At 38.8% G+C, this 19,975-nt stretch overlaps 1 protein-coding gene across 1 annotated transcript in view; it reads right to left on the bottom strand.

Moving 5' to 3' along the window:
* Window positions 1-19,975, bottom strand: part of EIF2AK2 (eukaryotic translation initiation factor 2 alpha kinase 2) — a 39,073-nt gene that overhangs the window by 9,333 nt on the left and 9,765 nt on the right. Inside the window, exons 4-13 of the mRNA XM_008516159.2 lie at window positions 19,174-19,319; window positions 16,776-16,902; window positions 16,406-16,485; window positions 16,141-16,237; window positions 14,527-14,549; window positions 13,041-13,103; window positions 11,417-11,539; window positions 8,507-8,626; window positions 6,620-6,800; window positions 3,019-3,147 (exon numbers count right to left, since the gene is read on the bottom strand). Coding sequence (XP_008514381.2) covers window positions 3,019-3,147; window positions 6,620-6,800; window positions 8,507-8,626; window positions 11,417-11,539; window positions 13,041-13,103; window positions 14,527-14,549; window positions 16,141-16,237; window positions 16,406-16,485; window positions 16,776-16,902; window positions 19,174-19,319 — 1,089 coding nt within the window. The remainder of the gene's footprint in view (window positions 1-3,018; window positions 3,148-6,619; window positions 6,801-8,506; window positions 8,627-11,416; window positions 11,540-13,040; window positions 13,104-14,526; window positions 14,550-16,140; window positions 16,238-16,405; window positions 16,486-16,775; window positions 16,903-19,173; window positions 19,320-19,975) is intronic.

Below are 19,975 nucleotides of genomic sequence, written 5' to 3'. Positions count from 1 at the left end.
AGTCAGTGATTTGCATGCAAATGTTCATAGAAGATTGATTCATAATATTCCATAACTGGAAGCAATCCAAATATCTAGCAACAGGAGAATGATAAACAAATTGTGGTATATTCATAAAACAGAAGAATACTTAAAAAGGAATAATCTGCTGGTATAAACAACAACTAGAGGTTCTCCAACAGACTCTACTTTGAGTGAAATCATCAAATACAAAAGAATATATGCTGCTTGATCCCATTCATATGAAGCTCAACAATAGGGAAAAGCAATCAATGGTGATAGAAATCAGAGCACTGGCTGCTTTGGGGCAAGGATTGACTGGAAAGGGCCTGAGGGAATTTTCTTGGGTGAGGAAAATGTTCTCCATTTTCATAGGCTTGTGGATTTCACAGGTATATACCTTTGTCAAAACTAAAAATGTACATTTAAGATCTGTGCATCTTATGGTATACAAATTGACCCCTAATAAAATGTTTTTCCATTAAAAAATCACTAAAAAAATAAAAAGCACAAGATGAATGATTTTTTCAAAAATATTCTTAGGGGGATAATATAGGATGCAGGAGATAGTTTTAAAAGTGGGTTAAAAGGGAGCCCTTAGCCTCCTACTGTCTTCTACTTTCACACTCCACAAAAAACTTAAATTATGTTTTTACGCCAAATGATCCCCAAAGGGAAGAAGAGATCAGTTCCTCTCCATTCTAGACTCTCAAAACATCAAAAAGATGAAAAATAGACAATAAGCAATCAACCAAAAGAATTTAAACTATTAGAGTAATGAGTCTATATATAAGACAAGCATTGACAAATCAATAGCTGTACAGCCATGCTTGTGGCGGCATTATTCGCAACAGCCAAAAGGGCGAAGCAACCCAAGCATCCATCAATGGATGAACAGATGAACAAATTTGGTGTATCCATACAATGGAATATAACTCAGCCTTTAAAAAAAGGAAATTCTGACACATGCTACAACATGGATGAACCTTGAGGACATTATGCTGAATGAAATAAGCCAGTCACAAAAGGACAAATACTGTATGATTCCACTTATACGAGGAACTTAAAGCAGTCAAATTCATAGAGATAGGAAGTAGAATGGTGGTTGCCAGGGGCCAGGGAGAGAGGGCTATGGGGAGCCTTTCACTGGATCCAGAGTTTCAGTTTTACCAGATGAAAAGGGTTCTGTGGATGGATGGTGGTGATACTAGCACAACAATGTGAATGTACTTAATGCCACTAAACTGGACACATAAAAATGGTTAAGATGGTAAATTTTATGTTATGGGTATTTTACCACAATGATAAATAAATACAGTCATGTGTCACTTAATGACAGGCATACATTCTGAGAAATGTGTAGTTAGGCAATTTCATCCTTGTGCAAACATCAGAGTGTACTTACGCAAACCAAGATGGTATAGCCTACTATACACCTAGGCTATATGGTACTAATCTGATGGGACTAATCTTATGGGACTAATCTTATGTATATGCTGTCTGTTGTTGGCCAAAAAGTTGTTATGTGGCACGTGACTGTAAATATATTTTAAAAATCAACAGCCTCAGTAAAACCAATTGGATACAAGGAGTCCCATTTTATTAATTTTTTTAATTAATTTTCTTTTTGTCTTGAGGAAGATTGGCCCTGAGCTAACATCTGTGCCAGTCTTCCTCTAGTTTGTATGTGGGATGCTGCCAGAGCACGGCTTGATGAGTGGTGTGTAGGTCCACACCTGGGATCCAAACCAGCAAACCCCAGGATGCTGAAGCAGAGCATGCGAACTTAACCACTATGCCACTGGGCCAGCCCCCAAAGAGTCTCATTTTAGTAGCAAAACACTATAGTACATATTTAGGAAAAAACTTTAAAAATACATACCAATATGAAAATTAATTCAAGCTAGACTAAAGTATTAGCAAAAACACAAAATACGTTTATAATCTTGTGATAGGAACAGCCTCCAAAATAAAAATGAGAAACCCAGTAGCCACAAGGAAAATATTGATAAACGTGACAACTTAAAAGCTTCTATGCCACATTATAAACAGAGAAATAACAAGTAACAATCAAGGAGAAATTTTCTATAATGTAGTTACCAGACACGGAATCAATATCCAAAACATATAAAGATTCCTTACAAATAAATTAGAAAAAGATAACCTAATTAAGAAAAGTAAGGAAAGGATAGGAATAGAGAATTTACAGAAAAATTGTAAGTAAACATGGAAAGATGGCCTACCTTCTCAAAATCTGGAAAAAGCAAGCTAAAACAGCAAGACACTCCTCATTTATCACACTGGCCCAAACTGTAGTCTGACAGTACCCTAGTCTAATTGAGATGTGAGAGCAAAAGCAGCACTCTCCTATACTTTGGTAGGAAAGCACAGCAGAATCACTTTTTTTGGATCACAATTTGGCAATATTTACCAAGTTTGAAATGCACTTGTCATTCTATTCAATAATTTCACTTCAAGGAATCTATCATAGATTATCACAGAAATATTTGTTTTTAGACTCAAAGATAAGGAGGAAGACATATAACATGTCTATAAACGTAAAAAGTTGGAAACAACCTAAATAAATATCCATCAATAAGGAAATAGTTAAGTAAATTATGATACATCTATACTTGGCATACAATACAATTGTTAAAAAGAATGTGTCAGATTTATCGGTGCTGATATGAAAAAATTATGATACACTGTCGAGTGGAAAAAATCAAATCACAAAAGAACATTATAATAACCTTGTAAAAATGTATTTAGGAACATTTTTCTGAAAAAATTGTGTAAATATATATTTGTGTTTGCATATTTTATAACTCACAGAAAACGATCTAAAAGGATAAACAAACTCTAGTGAGGAGAGTAGACGCAATGAAGGTTAAGGGAAACTTTCCATTTTTATTTTATATACATCTGTACTGTTTTAATTTTATAAGAGGTATCTACTAATTTTATAATTTAAAAAAATGAAGGAAGTAAAAAAGTACATAGAAAGGAAGGCGACCTCACCTGTTCTGGGCTCATGTATCGCTTAGTTCCCCTATTACTTGTCCGCTTGTCATCATATTTCAGGGATGTTACGAGTCCAAAGTCTCCAATCTTTATATGTTTTGCATCTACTAAAAATATGTTACTTGGCTATGGGAAAGAAACAGATATTTAATTTATAGGTACCAATTTCACAGACTATTATCACATATACAAATCATATTTAGCAACAGCTATTTTGATATTTACCTATAAGGCATTTCCCCTCACACAGGTAGCCCAAAACAGCAAATTTAATATCACTGGTCTTTAAAAGGCCAGCTGAGGAAGTAAGGACTTGAGTTATGAGCAGAGAAGGCTTGCGGCAGAACTGCCTGCAAACACCTTAAGAGCTGTTAAGTGGAAAGTGGATTCACTCTGCATGGTCCCAGGGGGCGGATCCAGGAAGAGAGGGCGGAAATGGCCAAAAGATTTGCTTTAATATATCCTAATATACTAATAGTGTGGCCCAAAGAATGAGAGTTCAAGAGTTCCCCATCCCAGGGTGTATTCAAGACCGGGTTGGACACACACTTGGTGGAAATGTTGCAAATATGAATCCAGGATTTGATGGGGATTGAAGTAGACACCCTTAAAATCCCTTCCTATTTTGGGATTGTCAGAATGGGTCTCTTCTCAATAATGTTGCAGAATATCCTGTGCAGAATTTCCCCTGGGGGCTTACTTGATGTCAATTTCTCGAGGCCTCTGACAACTTCTTCACAAACATACCCCCTCTATCCTTGAAGGCATACCTAGTTAACTGGAAGCTGATAACTAGCACCGAAGTATTTTTTCCATGTAATTCTTTAAGCAAGTTGAAAATTTTTTAAAAAGGAAGAACAGAATAAGGGCTGTTCACCCTCTTCCACAGCTTTCTAGAAGGTATTGACCAATATCCTAAAAACCATGTAAACAGGAAGGTTGGTGATGAGGAAATTAACATTTTGCCATTCTTGAAAAGGTTACACTTTCACTATAATGTTGGGCTAGTCATTCACACACAGACTCTAAGAGAGAACACTTAGGAGACCGCCTAGTGAAGGAAGTGAGAGAGAAGAGACCATCAGCCCAGGAAGACTGAAAGAGGAGCTTCCAAGAGGCCGGGGGAACAGGCCCATGCAGAAATTAGCAGTCAGGTTAGAACAATTACCAGTTAGATTGGAAGCTAATGCCAATAATACAAATAGAAAGCTGTAGATGTGTGTGGGGTGAGTGTGGAGGGAAAATGCGCCTAGGCAATTCTCAAGTTATAATGTAGGAAGACGTTGGGTTTGCAAGTGTAACTACTAGTCCCACACAAGGCTGTAACCCTACTCTGAGAAACAGGAGGCTGCATTTACGATGCTGTCTAAATATATGAGCTAGATGACACTAACCAAAATATCAGATTGCTTGTTTATAGCTCATTAAAAAGAAAAAGAATAATAATGCTGCATTTTGTCTAATCAGTTATGGTATAATTAGGCAAAATGTTAGGTTGTAGAGCATAAAAAAAGGTGCAAATTTTATATAGGAGGTACAGGAACAAGGTCTGATGCTCAGGCGAGGGCTGACCAGGGAGCCTGAGCCTATTAGGAGACTGAACTTCTTCAGACAGTAAGCCCTCACTCCAGAAACCTCTATGTCCCTCACCAATGTCTTTGGCCTTCTTAAGATTCTGACAAGAAGCGGTAAACACTGGTAGACTTTATACAATAGGGGCTTCATTGGGTAAAGACTATTTTCTGGCAAAGCCACCTACAGCTGGTATTTTGCAAAGCATCACAAAAAAAGTGCACCCCTTCATTTGCATCTTCTCTCAGGTGCCAGAAAGCAACAACTGTTGTTTTGTATAGCAGGGAAGCTATAGAAGTTGTAGAAGGTGAAAAAGCCTCTCCGGTTTTAAGTCTGACTGCAGACATAGCAACTGTAGCCAGAAAGCGAATATTCTCCGCCAACAGACACAAGAAAAGATCACTCTATGTCACGAGGCACAGGCAGTGTGGGACACAGAAGAGACTTGGCAGATGAGGTGATAGGAGAAAGGGGGATCCAGTCAGCACCTGTCAGAATTGCACTAATTCATGCTGAGAAGGGCCTGGGAGTTAAGACCCAAACTTCTGTATTTATTCGCAAATTGTATGAAGAGATAATTATGTTTAATTTCTTATTTAATTCTCTGTATGATTTATTTAAAAGCGAAGGTTTAGCCATTCTAAACATGATCTTTTGAACACAGTCCTTAAAACGTTCCAACTTGAAAGAACATCTTCAGATATTGTTAAAGACAGTGGAACCACGTGAACTCCAACATGAAGGCATCAGGCATCCAGGCCCAGGGCAGGCCAAGGACGGGATACCTTTTAAGGGCCACTTACTCCTAGCTAGGCCCAACAAACAACTATATGCATGGGCAGTTATTTTTCTCAAGAAACTTTTTGCTTCGTTCCCCGTTCCTAGCTGGAACAGGTGGGGTATGGGCAAGGTGCTTCTGCCTGATCCAGAGTGATCAGGAAAGGCTAGATAAAGGAATTGGGACCAAAGGGGACAGGAAGAAGAGTGTTCCATGCAAGAACATGAGCAAAGGTTCAGGGAAAGTATTCAGCATGGCTGGTTTGTGATGAAAGTAGGCAAATCACAGGGACTCCAGCATGGAGGAGAGACTGTGAAAAGCTGCTCTGTCTCTCTTCTTTCATTCTGATGACAAGGAAAAAGGGGGAAACTGCTCATTTAGGCCATGAAAGAAGCTAGGGAACCAGAAGAAAATGAAAATATGAAGGTATGCTACATGTTCCAAGGTTTAGATTACTATAATTTACAATCATAGGACAGAGATGTCTAACCAAATGCCAAGAAAATTCTAGACTCTGGACCCAATAGCTGTGACTGCCCTTAAGAGTGATGAGTGAGGGATTAGGAAAACCATGTTCCCAAAGCCATAGTCACCAGCATCCCTTATGCCTCTCAGACCAGCCTGAGTAGCAGGAGAGGCAGGGGGAGAGCAGCCAGTTGGCTATACCAGCCACAATAGTTATTTGCACAGAAATGGTCAATAACTAAAGCTGTAAGTGTTTGCGAGGAGGGTGTGACTATCAGCCAAACAGGACCAGAAGTGAATGAGCTTCTTCCTACAGAGCTCCATGTCTTGATAAGTTCACCTCTTGATAAGTTCACCTGCCCTGGAGATCTTCTGAGTGGTGCTATGGACTGGTATTTCGGGCAAGTTCTAGGTCCATTCTACCCTTAGAGGATCAGAGATACTATTTCCTCATGACTGTCAATCAATTGTAAAACTAGAGAAGACATATTTATATTTTTTTTAAGATTTTTTTTTTTCCTTTTTCTCCCCAAAGCCCCCCGGTACATAGTTGTATATTCTTAGTTGTGGGTCCTTCTAGTTGTGGCATGTGGGACGCTGCCTCAGCGTGGCTGGATGAGCAGTGCCATGTCTGCGCCCAGGATTTGAACCGACGAAACACTGGGCCACCTGCAGCGGAGCCCAACCACTTAACCACTTGGCCACGGGGCCGGCCCTGAGAAGACATTTTAAAATGACTAAATCACATTTATCAATTTCTAACAAAGTAGATTTTCCACTTACCTTAAGGTCTCTATGAATTAATTCTTTTGAATGTATATAATCTACTCCTGTAGTTATTTGTTCAAAAAATTCCAAAGACAATTGTTTATCTGTTTCCTGGCCTCTTCTATTGTCGATCCATTGCTCTAACGTCCCCTTATTACAGAATTCCATTTGGATGAAAAGGCAGTCAGTCTTTGATCTAGAGATAAAATTCACAGTATGTTAGAAGTAGCAATAAAAATAAAAATTTTCGTAAAAAAAAATTTATACAAAATACATTTTTTTAAATTACACCTTCTCAAGAATCCCCAAAATGTCTCAAAATAGAAAACTAAATATAATATATAAATTTGAATCAAAAGAAAATAAACCATTTTTTAAAAATTTTTTATTTATTTACTTTTTTGGGGGACGATTAGCCCTGACCTAACATCTGCTGCCAATCCTCCTCTTTTTGCTGAGGAAGACTGGCCCTGAGCTAACATCCATGCCCATCCTCCTCTATTTTGTATGTAGGACACCTGCCACAGCATGGCTTGACAAGCAGTGCGTAGGTCTGCACTTGGGATCCAAACTGGTGAACCCCAGGCCGCCAAAGCAGAGCATGTGAACTTAACTGCTGTGCCACCAGGCTGGCCCCAAACGATTTTTTATTTAAATCATAAGTTCCCTGATGTCCAGAGCTTTATTTGTTTAGCTAATTTATGAAGTATGAGCCTGTCCATTCTTTAATGCTGAAGGTCCTTGATCATCTTTGCTAATAGATAAGAATAGGAGCATTAATATAATGGAATTGCAGAAAACTAAATTTCATTTTTACATAATTTTGAAACATTTTAATTTACCACGGGTCTACTGAGCATCTATTTTGTGAAAGGCACACAAAAGGCACCTAGAAATAAGAAAATGAGTTACACCTTATCCTTGCCATCATGGAAATTAATAGAAGAGAGGTAAAGGAAAAAAAAAACACCTAAAACAATAGTATAAGAATAGATACTCTAAGAGAAGTGCCAAAAAACTGCTATGAGATATAACCGAGAGGACTGATTTTGCTAACCATATTTTATTTTTTTTCTGAACTAAGTTGGCCTTAATATTAATTGATGTTCTTTGAACATATGTTGGCAAAACAGAAAGAAGTAGCCAAGAATTTGCTGAAAGCTGAAGAAGTCCTGTATGCTGATGGTCAATGACTCCTCCAACTGATGATAAAGTTCTCAATTACACGGGGTGGAGATGGGGCTGGAGTCAGGAGATGATGAATGAACTGGTCCTCAATGGCCTCAGGATTTCAGTCAGGACCGTCCCCAAGAAACGCTGGGTGATTTTCAAAGGGAGATTCCAGCTCTTTAGAACCCTCCAGTCCCTTGGAAGTGGCATGCCAGAGACAAAACATGCGTGATGCAAAGTGGGGTGCCCCCATCACAGTTGATGGTCTTAAAATTATTTCACTGTCCACAACCCCACCATAAGTGGTTATAATTACACTCGAAAGAGATCCCTTCACGACACCCCACCAATCAGACGCCTGTGAGCGGGGACAGAGAAGTGTTGGCAGCTCAGGAGGGAACTTCCATTTGCAGCATCTACAATATGCTCAAACCTTCTTCACAAGACTGCATTTATAGCCTAGACTGCAGTCGGGGCACTTGAGCAAGCCTATCTATGAAACACTGGAGTCAGGAAAGCAGCTGAGGACAACAAAAAAGTTTTTTTCAGGCAAGTTTGGAGCAAGAAAAAGATTACTCATTGTCTCCTTACCTGCAGAATGAAGAGGTAGCAGTGTCTCAGTGTTTGTGGTTGTGATTATTAAAGAATTAGTGGCCTTATCTGCTGGCCCCCACACAGTAAACAACAGTTTCCATCATCCTATTATGGCTAAGAGAATTTCTTTTTAGTTACCTTGAAAGATTTATGCTTTCCTCAGGATCATAATCATTCCCAACCCAACAATTATAGTAGTGAACAATATTTGGATGATCAAGCTCTGCCAAAGCTTTCACTTCACGCTCTGCCTTCTTTCTTAAAAAAAAACAGAGAACATAAAAGTGTCGGTATACATCCCTGATAACAACTACAAACACCTCAACAGAAGACAACTATCCACACTCCCTCAGCAGACAGTCGCTATGGTTCCCATACCCAGGGTTTTAGAATGAAAGCCAAGGAGACTCAAAAGGAAAAAGTGACCATACAGAAAAAATACGGCTGTTCTCACTCTCAAAAGAAAAAGGAGTGACTTAATTAATTCCAAACATCAGACAACTTAAAAGTCATCTGTAGTAGTCCTTGAAATGCCAGGGATACAATTTTTGGTAGCTAATTCATCCATTACGTTTTGTTTAAACTTGTGTTAAAATCACTTTGGATTTCATAAGCAAATCCCATTTGGGCAGCAAGGGTTGGTAGCCCAGGCAGCATGAAGAACCTAATCCAAAATTTTCAATGTGTGTCAAAAATATACAAAGGGGATAATCTATGCAAAGCAACTGAGACTTCGCAGCACATGTGGGAGCTCTACATGCATGCGCAGTCAAGAGCTAAGACAATTCTATGCTAAGTGGAGGAAATCAATTTGAGATTTCAAGGACGAGAGAGGAAAAGCAAACATTCTACAATTTGATTTTTTCATCTGAAAAGTTCTATATGACATAAGATTTGTAAAAAGAAAGAAATTTTTCATACATCCACAATCCTAACAATCAGTTATTATTTTAGATTATTTCTTATAGTCTTTCTTCATATACATTTTTATATATTTGTAATTAGAGTATATAATTTTATCCTATTATTTTTCACATAACATGCTATCTTTACAATTTTCCTTGCTGTTTCAATCTGTATAAGCATCACGTATAAACTTTTTAATGTAAGATTTCAAAAGTATAAAAAAGAAGAGCAGATAGTATAATGAACCCTACCCAGCCAGCACTGTTTCATCAGATGAAACAGTTATTAACTCCTGGCCAATCTTGCCTCATCTATTCTTTTATCCACTTCCTCAACATCCCCTTGATTATTCTGAAGCAACTCCAGCATCATATCATTTCATTTGTAAATATTTTCAGTACATAACCTTCATTTTTAATGACTGCAAAACAGCCATTGATCAGGAGGAAGAACAAAACATTCTTAATCATTTCTTTATTGTTGGACATTTTGTTCTAATTTTTCACTGTTATAAATGACTCTGTGATTTATATCTTCTTATATAGTTTTTTCCATAATATGGATAATCTCCTTAGAATAGGTTCCCAGACAGGAAACCCATGGGTCAAAGTATATAAACATTTTTATGGATCCAGATTAATATTTACAAGCGTATTTTTAACTGTGTTGTACCAATTTATGAAACCACTAGAAATGTCCAAGACATTGCACTCTTATCATCATCAAGTATTACCATTAAATAAAAAATGCTATGGAATGGAAGGAACAGTACTTCACTCCTGACAAGCAAAACAATGGAGAAGGAAAAAGACTTGTTTTGATGCCAAGTAGGTATAAGGATATTTCAAGTGCAAGGTAGTGTCCATGGGATAGAAAGCGGGTTTGTTTGATTGGGATCAAGAGCACCCAGGACTCCATGCCTGCTTCTCCTTTGCTCATGTCATTTTCCTTCTCCTTCTCTAGTCCTTGAGGGATGTCTGGCCAAGTTACACATGGAAATTGCCAGAAATCAACAAGCAAGATTGGTGAACACGTGATTTAAGATCTCCTTCCTAGGTGTTTTCTTTGCTGAAGGAGATCTATTATCTGGTAAGGTAGGGGATGGGCAGATAACACATAAACAAACATGGAAAGCAATGGGTTATAATGGGAACACAGTGGACTGGCATTCCAGAGGATGAGTTCTATATCTCTACCTGCTACCACAGTAGATAGTATTCAAAGATGGTCACCATCAATTCCTTCCCTTCCCATACGTGCATCCATGCCTCAGATTGAGAGGTAGAGTTTATTTGTTCCACCCCACCCCAGCCTTGAATCTCAGCTGGCCTTAGTGACCTATTTAACCAACATAATACAGAGAAAGTGACATTCTGGAATTTCTGAGACTAGGTCAAAAGTAGCCTTTGCTGCTTCCTCCTGGTCTCTTGGATGACTTGCTCTGGGGAGCAAGCCGCTAAGTTGGAACCCGGCCACTAAGTTGCGAGAAGCTCAGGCTACATAGACAGGCCGTGTGGATGCACTTTGTTAAACAGTCCCAGATGAACTTCCAGCCCACAGCCAGCATCAACTGCTAGCCATGTGAGTGAGCCATCTTGGATGTCCAGCCTAGCCAAGCTTTCAGATGACTCCTGAGTGCAAATACATGAGAGATCCTAAGTAAGAATGGCCCAGATGAGCAAAATCAATTCATAGGACCATGAGAGATAACTTGTTTTTAAGTCACTACATTTTGGAGTCATGTTTTATGCAACAATAGACAAGCAGAACAATTACCAACTAGCTTTTACCTTAGACAAATCAGTTCCTATCTTTGGATCTCAGTTTCCTCATCTGTAAAATAAGGAGATGAGACTAGAAAATCTCAAAGGTCATCTTAAGCCAAATGATTCTATAACTTCGGTTTTCATCAAGATAGCCTCAAAAAGATGACCAATGGTGTATCCTCTTGTTAAAGGAAATAACTATAGTAAAGTGAAATCATTTCAGAGTAAGCCAAGCTCCTGATGGTAGCATGACATTTTTAAGGAGGACTAGAAAAAACAAATAAGACGCTAATGAGGAAGAGAGGTACATAAAAAAGCATAGTGCAGGTTCAACACACTTTCCCATTCAAAAAAAACCAAAACATTTACTACTTACTCACGGTCATATTTAACACGTTTAATAACATAAGTCTTCCCATCAAGTCTGTGTTGTGCTTTGAAAACCTGGCCAAATCCACCTGAGCCAATTTCTGATATACTTATAAAATCCTTGATAAACCTTAAAAGATAAAAGCCAGTGTCATTCTGAGGTTCAATGCTCGCCACCCTCCCTGCCCCGCCACCCCTCCACTTTCCCTTAATGTCACTGGTGAAACGGACTGTATAACAAACATGACTCTCCCCTTCTGAATAAGAAGGGTCCACTTCACAGAAACTCCTGAATCAGAAAGGATAGTTCCTCTGCCTCCTCCTCCCAATATAGCAGATCACCCCTGGGAGTCACAGTCAACTCCAGTCTGTACAAAAGCCATAATAAAGAATCTTATCATAAGCGTAAGACTTTAGCAAAAAGCACCATATTATGTTCCATAGCTACCACCAAGTTGTTATGAGAGAAATGAGCATGTGCTCTAAGCCTGCCTATGTTTGGAACCACCTGGTTTTCCCCTCTCCCTTATGGCCCACACGCCATCATTAAGCCCTGCCAATTCTTCTTCCAGAACATATCACTGGTACGTGCCCACTTTCCCCATCTCCAGCATCTTCACACCAGTCCAGGCTTCCATGAGGCTCCTGCAGTCCCTTGCTAACTAGACACTCCACTTCCTGTCCCTCCGCCCTGCCTCCCTCTCCAGCTTGTGCGTGGCACTGTGTCCCTGCTCACTGCACTTCAAGCACATGGCCTTCTCTCTGCTCCTTGAACACTCACATCGCCCTTCCCACTTTCACCTTCCCACACGCTCTTCTTTTGCGGTTTCCACAGAGCCTCCCCACCTCCCTGTGCTAACTCATCCTTCCAGCCTCCCCACAAACATGACCCCAGAGAAAGCCTTGTCTCATCCATCACTCTAAACCCAAGGGTCTTGTTTTCATTTCTTACGACATCATTGCTTTTTCTCAGACCTCTGATCATAGTTTGTAATTATAGACGTTTTCACGTAATCCCTACAAAACTCTAGGAGGGCAGGAGCTGTTCCTATCTGTGCCTGCTATAAATCCAACGCCCAGTACAGTGCCAAGTACCTAATATATTAGGTTCCTCTTAAATAGTTGTTGATTCTTTATTGTTTTTTCAAAACTTGTATTCAATGTCCCTCTGTCGTAAACAAGCCTCCTTTGTTTTAGATATTTTATTTAAACCTGAACACACCATCTACCACAAGAGGAGCCTTTTTCAAAGGGAAATCTGGTATGGAGCTGGAAAATGGAAAATAGACCCAAGTGGATCTATTCTGATTCCTGCACGAGTACTTTATTTGAAAAAAATAACTAGCTCATAGGAATACTTGCTTTCAATATTAAAAACTTCCAAAGATGTCAGAGAAATCCACATAAGCCTCACAAAGATCTATGTTTACCACATTCCATTTGGATTCATCTAAACTTTACTTCTCTAAGAGACATGATCCTTTCTGGGCTTGACTGTGCTGAAACAATTAAACTGTTTGGGTAGAAATATTAATTTAACCTGCCTGATGTCCAACAGTCGCTTAAGAAATTTTTGTGGAATGAGCAAACATATTTTTAAACAAATTCTTTTTTATAGTTTTCCCTCTTACCTCTTGTCCACGGTATACTTATTTGTTTCTTGCACAGGAGAACTGAAAGTAGGTGCCAAACTTCTAAAAGTAAAGAGAAGAATGTAAAATTCAAATAAAACTGAAATCAAGCCAATTCTGGCAGTCTAGTGGTTACGATTCAGCGCTCTCACTGCCATGGCCCAGGTTCGTTTCCCAGTCGTGGAACCACACCACCCAACTGTCCATTGTCACACTGTGGCTCACACTGCACCTCACCTAAAGAACTAAAACTAGCAACTAGGATACACAACTATGTACTGAAGCTTTAAAATAAAAAACTGAAATCAAGTATAATGTGTTTAGAGTATGTTTTATGCCATGCACTAGGCTTTTTATATTTCGAGTCAACTATTAGAATAATAGGTTAGCAAGTGTTAACCTTTTTCTTTATAAACAATATACTTATGGCTCTCCTCTGTCCTCTAATAGTTTTTCATTCCTTTCCTGGTTCCTTTTCTTTGCCTTGACACATTTATGGTTGGCGTGCTTTTCTCCTTTTCTCCCGCCAGACTCAAAACCTCAGGAAAGAGATCTCCTTGCACTCTCATTCTGGTTGCTTTTCCTTTGTACTTTATTCCTTACTGGTGGTAAGCCACCTGCAACCAGAAGTTCAAACGCTACCTAAAATTAAATATGTCTAAATTCCAATCTTCCCTCTAAGCCTCTGAGTCTTCAACTTCCTTAACACCATCAGCGCCGTGATTCCTGTCTGCCTCTCATCCACGAGGAACAATCTTCAAATCCTTTCTCCTTTGTTCTCCTTCACCCCGTTACTGCAACTCTCTTCCCTCAAGTTATGTCCACCCCTTTACAGTCTGTCTCACACATTCTCCTCATCCCTCCTCACTGCCACTATAATCGTGGCTGGTGGCTGATCATCTCACACACAGACCTCTCTTCTCTCTATCCAATCACCCACATTAGGAATCATCTTTCTTCAACACATCATCTACAGTTCAGAAGATACTGGTGGCTCATAACGGCTCCTGCTGCCATCTCACTATGTTTACATTCTTGCTTTTCTCTTCAGTTAAAGAAATCAATTCGCCATAATTTATATAACATTTGCTCTTTTTTTCTTATCCAAGTTATTACACCATCTCTACCCTGCCTGCTTGTCTGCAAAATAATGCACTTCTCTGAAAAACTCCCCTCCAAACCCACCTCCTCTGTCAGCCTTGCCCAAAATAATGCCTTAACCAATTACTCTAGCAATATCCCCATAGGCTTTCATGTCCACAGTGCAGTGCGTGCGTACATTCAAAGATTTCTCTACATAGTTAAAATTATTTGTTTGTAGATTTCAAGTTTTTGTGATCTTTAACCATGCTTTCTGCTTCTGAAACTCCACTCAAAAAGGCATCCAAAATGCTACAAATACTGAAGACTTAATAAATTAGGCTCCCAAACTAAGTTTAAAATAAAACTTCATTTCAAAATACATTCAACGCATAATGACACTCACCTTGCTGGCTTCTTGCGGCTGCTCTATAACAAAAGAAAATGGAAAATCCTATCAGATGATTAAATCAATTATTTTGCTTTTTCTTGCTATCCTTCCTCTTGTACTTCTAGATGGCTCTGTGGCCACATTTCTTTGTCCGTAAGATCAACAGCCTCATCAGTCTGTGTACTTTCATCAAGTCCTGCTTCTCAGTTTACTTGGCTTTTTTAATGTTCTCATGTTACAGCAGCCAGACAGTAGCAGGAAGGACAAAAAAACGCAACTGTAAGGCATGTTCTGCAGCAGGACTGATTCTCCGGGTATAGAATACGGCCTCCCTGACGATCCCCTGGCCAGTGGATCTCAACAAGAACGTGTGCATCGCAAGCATCGAAGGGCTAATGGAGACGCAGATGGAGCCCAGGGATCTAGTTTCAAATCCTTCCCCAAAGGTTTCTGATCTGATCACCAGTTAATAACTGCCATGCTGATTTTTTCATTTTTAGCACAAATTAATCATTTTAATATTTAGCGAAAAGAGAAGTCTTCACCGTCTCTCAAAAATTAGTTGATTCATATGCACTTTTATTCTGGTAGGCTTTGCGGGTTTTTTTTTTTTTTTTTTTTTACCAATTTAAATATGTTGACACAGAGTGGGGAGCATCAGATTAAGATTTCTTTAGATCATATCCCCTGTTAGCCTCAGTATAGCATGATGACTATGTTATGATTAATTTAGCCATTCTGTTAATGGACTATATTTTTTCTAATCTCTTCCTATTACAAATGATGTTGCAAAGAACATGCTTAGACGTGTTTCTCTGTGCACACATCTGAGCCTTTCTCTAGTAGACATCACCAGAAATGGAATTGATTGGCAGTACAGCATGCACACCCTCCACTTTACCAGATATTGCCAAATTGTCTCCAAGATGGTTGTACAGATTTGTACTTCCACCAGCAGTGTACAATAGCTAAAATCGGAACACAGCTGTGCCAATACTTAGTTTTGCCAGACTCAAACTCTGACAATCTGACTGGTTTGCAACGGTGTCTGTTGTTTTCATTTTCATTTTCTTGATTACTAATGAAATAAAGCATCTTTTCATATAGCTGTTGTCCATTTGGGTGTCTCTTCTCTGAATTGTCTGTTCAGATCTTTTGCACATTTTTCTACTGAGTTGCTTATTTTTTTTTATAGATTTTTTGCAGTTCTTTATAAAGAGGGTAGTTTTGTAACACTAATCATCACCACAAAAATTACCTGATTTTTAAGTTTAGGTTCTAGTTTAAGTTTAGTTCTGACTTTTCGAAACAGAAGCAGAAGTACATCAATCAACCTTTGAAGTACTGTACAGTCGGTAGAAGGTAAGAAGCAAGCGCCTAAGAACATAGGAAAATATGAAGGTGAGTAGGGAGAGAAAGATGAGATTGAAGAGTGGAAGAATTTTGCATGTGAGGAATGGGGATTAATAAAGAAAGGAGAGAGTCAAAAGACTGCCAAATACTACTATTTAGTAAGAATGCCTGAGATGAAAATAGAAAAACTACGGTTGGGGACTGGGGGTCATTTCTAAATGCAAAAACACAAAGAAAAACAAGATAAACTAGGAAGCTGAGAGATCAATACTATACCATATAAGATGGAAAAGAATTGTTTAAACCGTTGCTGTCACAATTTCTTTCCCATGAATTTGTTGAGAAGCCATTTTCAGGTGATGATTCATAAGCACTAGAAGAAAAGGGGATGACTATTAGTTTATGAATTCTGTCTGTTTTTCATTGATCAGTAATCTCTTTCTCTAAGTTCTCCTTAAACATTAAACATTTTCATAAAACTTTTCTCTTTCAGGTAGCAATGTGAATTTGTTCCATATCACAGTTGCTTATCCATACTTACGAAGAGCTTGTCCTGCAAGGGTCTCCTCTGAAGTCACTGGACGCAGGAGAGCAAGAACCAGAAGACAGTGGGTCAGCTTTCTGAAAGACAGAGTGCCTCGTAGCAGGTTTGAGCGCAACTAAGATACTCCTCGACAGGGGCTCAGTCTCTGTGTGCCAACTAATCACCACGTCTATTTCCCCACATTTACCAAATGCACAGCCACACACAATTACGAGATTAATACACGGCTCATCGGTGGGACAGAGAATCAAGGAATCCTTCCGCTATGTGATTGGCTGTCAAGGCATCATGTGAACAGAGTCAAACCTCAAATCAACTTCAGAGGCAATTTTAAAATATAAAAATTAAATCCAAAGGCAGTACATACCATTGGGCTTCCTTCTGAGGATATCTGATCATAGGCAAGTTTAGCAGCTAATTGTTTTGCCTCCTGTTTTGTGGAACCTGAAGCAATAGGGTATTCTTTCCATCCAATTTTGTATTTACAACGAAACCTAGGGGAAATGACGGAGCGTATTTACCCACACACCAAAAAACAGCGAATCTAACTTACGATTTGAAAAAAAAACACATATTAACAAAAAGGCCTTAATATAACACAAATTAAAAGGTAGATTTATATTTTATATCTTGTATAATTTAATCAATAAGATGGCTGAGCAATTTGCCAGAATAACCAGGATTAGCTGACATCTCAGCTTGCATCTTCCAGGCAACTTCTAACTCTTGCTTCATTGAAAGATCTGGCACAAAGGCATTAAATGGTGATTTTTTTTAAATTCCCCAAAGGTTAAAAGATATGGAGGCAGAGGAGGAAGAGAGAGATCCAGTGAATTTTTCAGAGATGGTCAAATGAAAGAAAAAGCCAGATGAGAAAGAAAGTGGGGCTTCTACAGGAGAAAAAATGAGAGTACAGTTTTGGAGGGGATGGGCAAAGCATGGGTTTTGCTCCAACTTTTCAGCATTTTCTGCCCCCTGCTTATGTGCACAAAACACCTAAGAAAATCCCCACAGTGTGAAGACCTCATGCTGAAGTCCACACCCTCCTCATATTAGATGTAAGAACATTTGTGATTAGGCAAGGACACTTGGATAACTGTATAAAAACTATATTTAAGTTGGCAAAGCAATGGACATGGTAATATATGTCATGGAATTTTATATATATAAAATCACAAAATTATTCAAGTATTATTTGCCATTGAGGGAAACACATCCAACCACGATGAATCTTCTCTGCTAGGCCCTGAAGGGAGAGTTAGAAAGCTGGGCTGAGTGACCGTTCGTTTCTATAGCTTCTATTTTTCCCAGGCACCCCATAAATAGACTTCTCTTTTTTAGGTATCTAATGTTAGAGCGTTTAATTCAAAGGAACCAAAGAGGTGCACTACAGAAAAACAAAATAGCCTCTTAATTTATTGAGATTAACCCACAGAATTCACTTTTGACTACAGATGGTCCCCGATTTACGATGGTTCAACTTACGATTTTTTGACTTTACAATAGTGCAAAAGCAAAACACGTTCAGTAGAAACCATGCTAGGAATTTTGTATTTTGATCTTTCCCTGGCCTAGCAATACACAGTATGATACTCTCTCGTGACGCTGTCAGCCATGGGATCACAAGGGTAAACAACCGACACGCTTACAACCATTCTGTACCCAGATGACCACTCTGTTTTTCACTTTCAGTAGAGTATTCAATAAGTTACATGAGACAGTCAACACTTTCTTATAAAATAGGCTTTGTGTTAGATGATTTTGCCCAAGTGTAGGCTAACGTGACAGTTCTGAGCATGTTTAAGGTAGGCTAGGCTAAGCTATGATGATGGGTAGGTGTATTAAATGCATTTTTGACTTATGATATTTTCACTTTATGATGGGTTTATCAGGATGTAGTCCTACTGTAAGTTAAGGAAAATCTGTCTTTCATTCCAATGAATACTAGCACATTATTCTCTTCCTGGCTCTGGCCTAAATAAAAGCCATCAGAGTAAAAAGTAAAACACAAATAGCTGAACAAATTCAAAGGGCACTTTCCTAAAGTGGCTGTTTAGGACTATCGACCACTTAGATTTTCTTCTTCTCTCTCATTTGACTGACTGTAGCTGAGAAACAATCTTCCTCATGCTCATTCGCTTTCTGCTTTTTCCAGGTCCAATCCATTCTTTATCCTCACTTCCAAAGTCTGAGCTCACTGGTGACGTTCTCGGTACCTGAAGCTCCAGTCTGTCCCTCTCTAGTAGATCCCTCAGACCCTGGGCCCCTCATAGTCTAGGGCGAAAACTCACTACTTTCAATACATGGTACTTGTCCATAAAGTGACATTATTTAATCAAATCTGAAGGACAAACAGCTCTCTAATCTGACAGCGGTGGAAAGAGAGTCATCCTGCACGCGTGATAGAGCTGTTTTCACACAGCCACTGCCACTGTGATCTCCGGGATGGGAAATTTCTACATCCCTCAAGCAGGGAGACCCCATACTCTCTTAGGTTTCCTGCAGACTAAACCATCAAGATATACCTCAGAAAAAAAGGATTATCCAGATTTGATCAATTATGGGATACGGGTCCCAAGTCTTCAGCAATTAATCATTTTAATATTTTAATTATGAAGATGTCCAATTGCCTATAAATCATATAAAACCTTCAGTAAAGAATGTATAGAAAAGGACAAATATGTCTAGAAAATTAGACATGAAAATAAGCCCACTCTATTACTTAGATACAATGAAACCGAAGGAAAAGTCGAACGACATCTCACCTTTTGGGCCCGCCATCCCTTGATTCATATTGTTCATAATTTAGAGAGAGTTGATTCCTCTGGGTATATGTATTAATAAGGCCTATGTAATTCTTGGAAAGTTCTTCTGAAGTATCTTTCGTCAGCAGTGGTAAAGAACTAACTGTCTACAAAGAAGAAAATAATCTTGTTTAGTTAGATGATAATAAAGATTTAACTCTATTTTGTCTAATATAATTACTAAATGAATAATTTGAAAGACAACTTAGATTTTATGTATTTTCCTACTATACTGCCTTGAGTAAAAGTGTAAGTATCTACTTTCCTGTACCAGAAAAATCCACAAGAATAGATTTTTAACAATAGGAAAGGAATCACTCATTTTCCTTTTCATAGTTTTGTAAGGAAAAAAATAAGTCAATTTTTCTATGACCCAGCCATCCCATTACTGGGTATCTATCCTAAGAACCTGAAATCAGAAATCCCAAGAGTCCCTTGCACCCCTATACTCATCGCAGCATTATTTACAATAGCCAAGACCTGGAACCAACCTACATGCCCAGAAACTGATGATTGGATAAAGAAGATATGGTATATATACACAATGGAATACTACTCAGCCATAAAAAAAGACAAAATTGGCCCATTCGCAGCAACGTGGATGGACCTCGAGGGTATTATGTTAAGCGAAATAAGCCAGTCAGAGAAAGACGAACTCTATATGACTCCACTCATAGGTGGAAGTTAACATATTGACAAGGAGATCTGATCGGTGGTTACCAGGGAAAAGGGGGGGAGGGGGGAGGGCACAAAGGGGGAAGAG

Source organism: Equus przewalskii, chromosome 14 (genome assembly GCF_037783145.1).
Source record: "Equus przewalskii isolate Varuska chromosome 14, EquPr2, whole genome shotgun sequence".
Lineage (NCBI taxonomy): Eukaryota > Metazoa > Chordata > Mammalia > Perissodactyla > Equidae > Equus > Equus przewalskii.
This window is presented reverse-complemented; position numbering and strand designations above follow the sequence as displayed.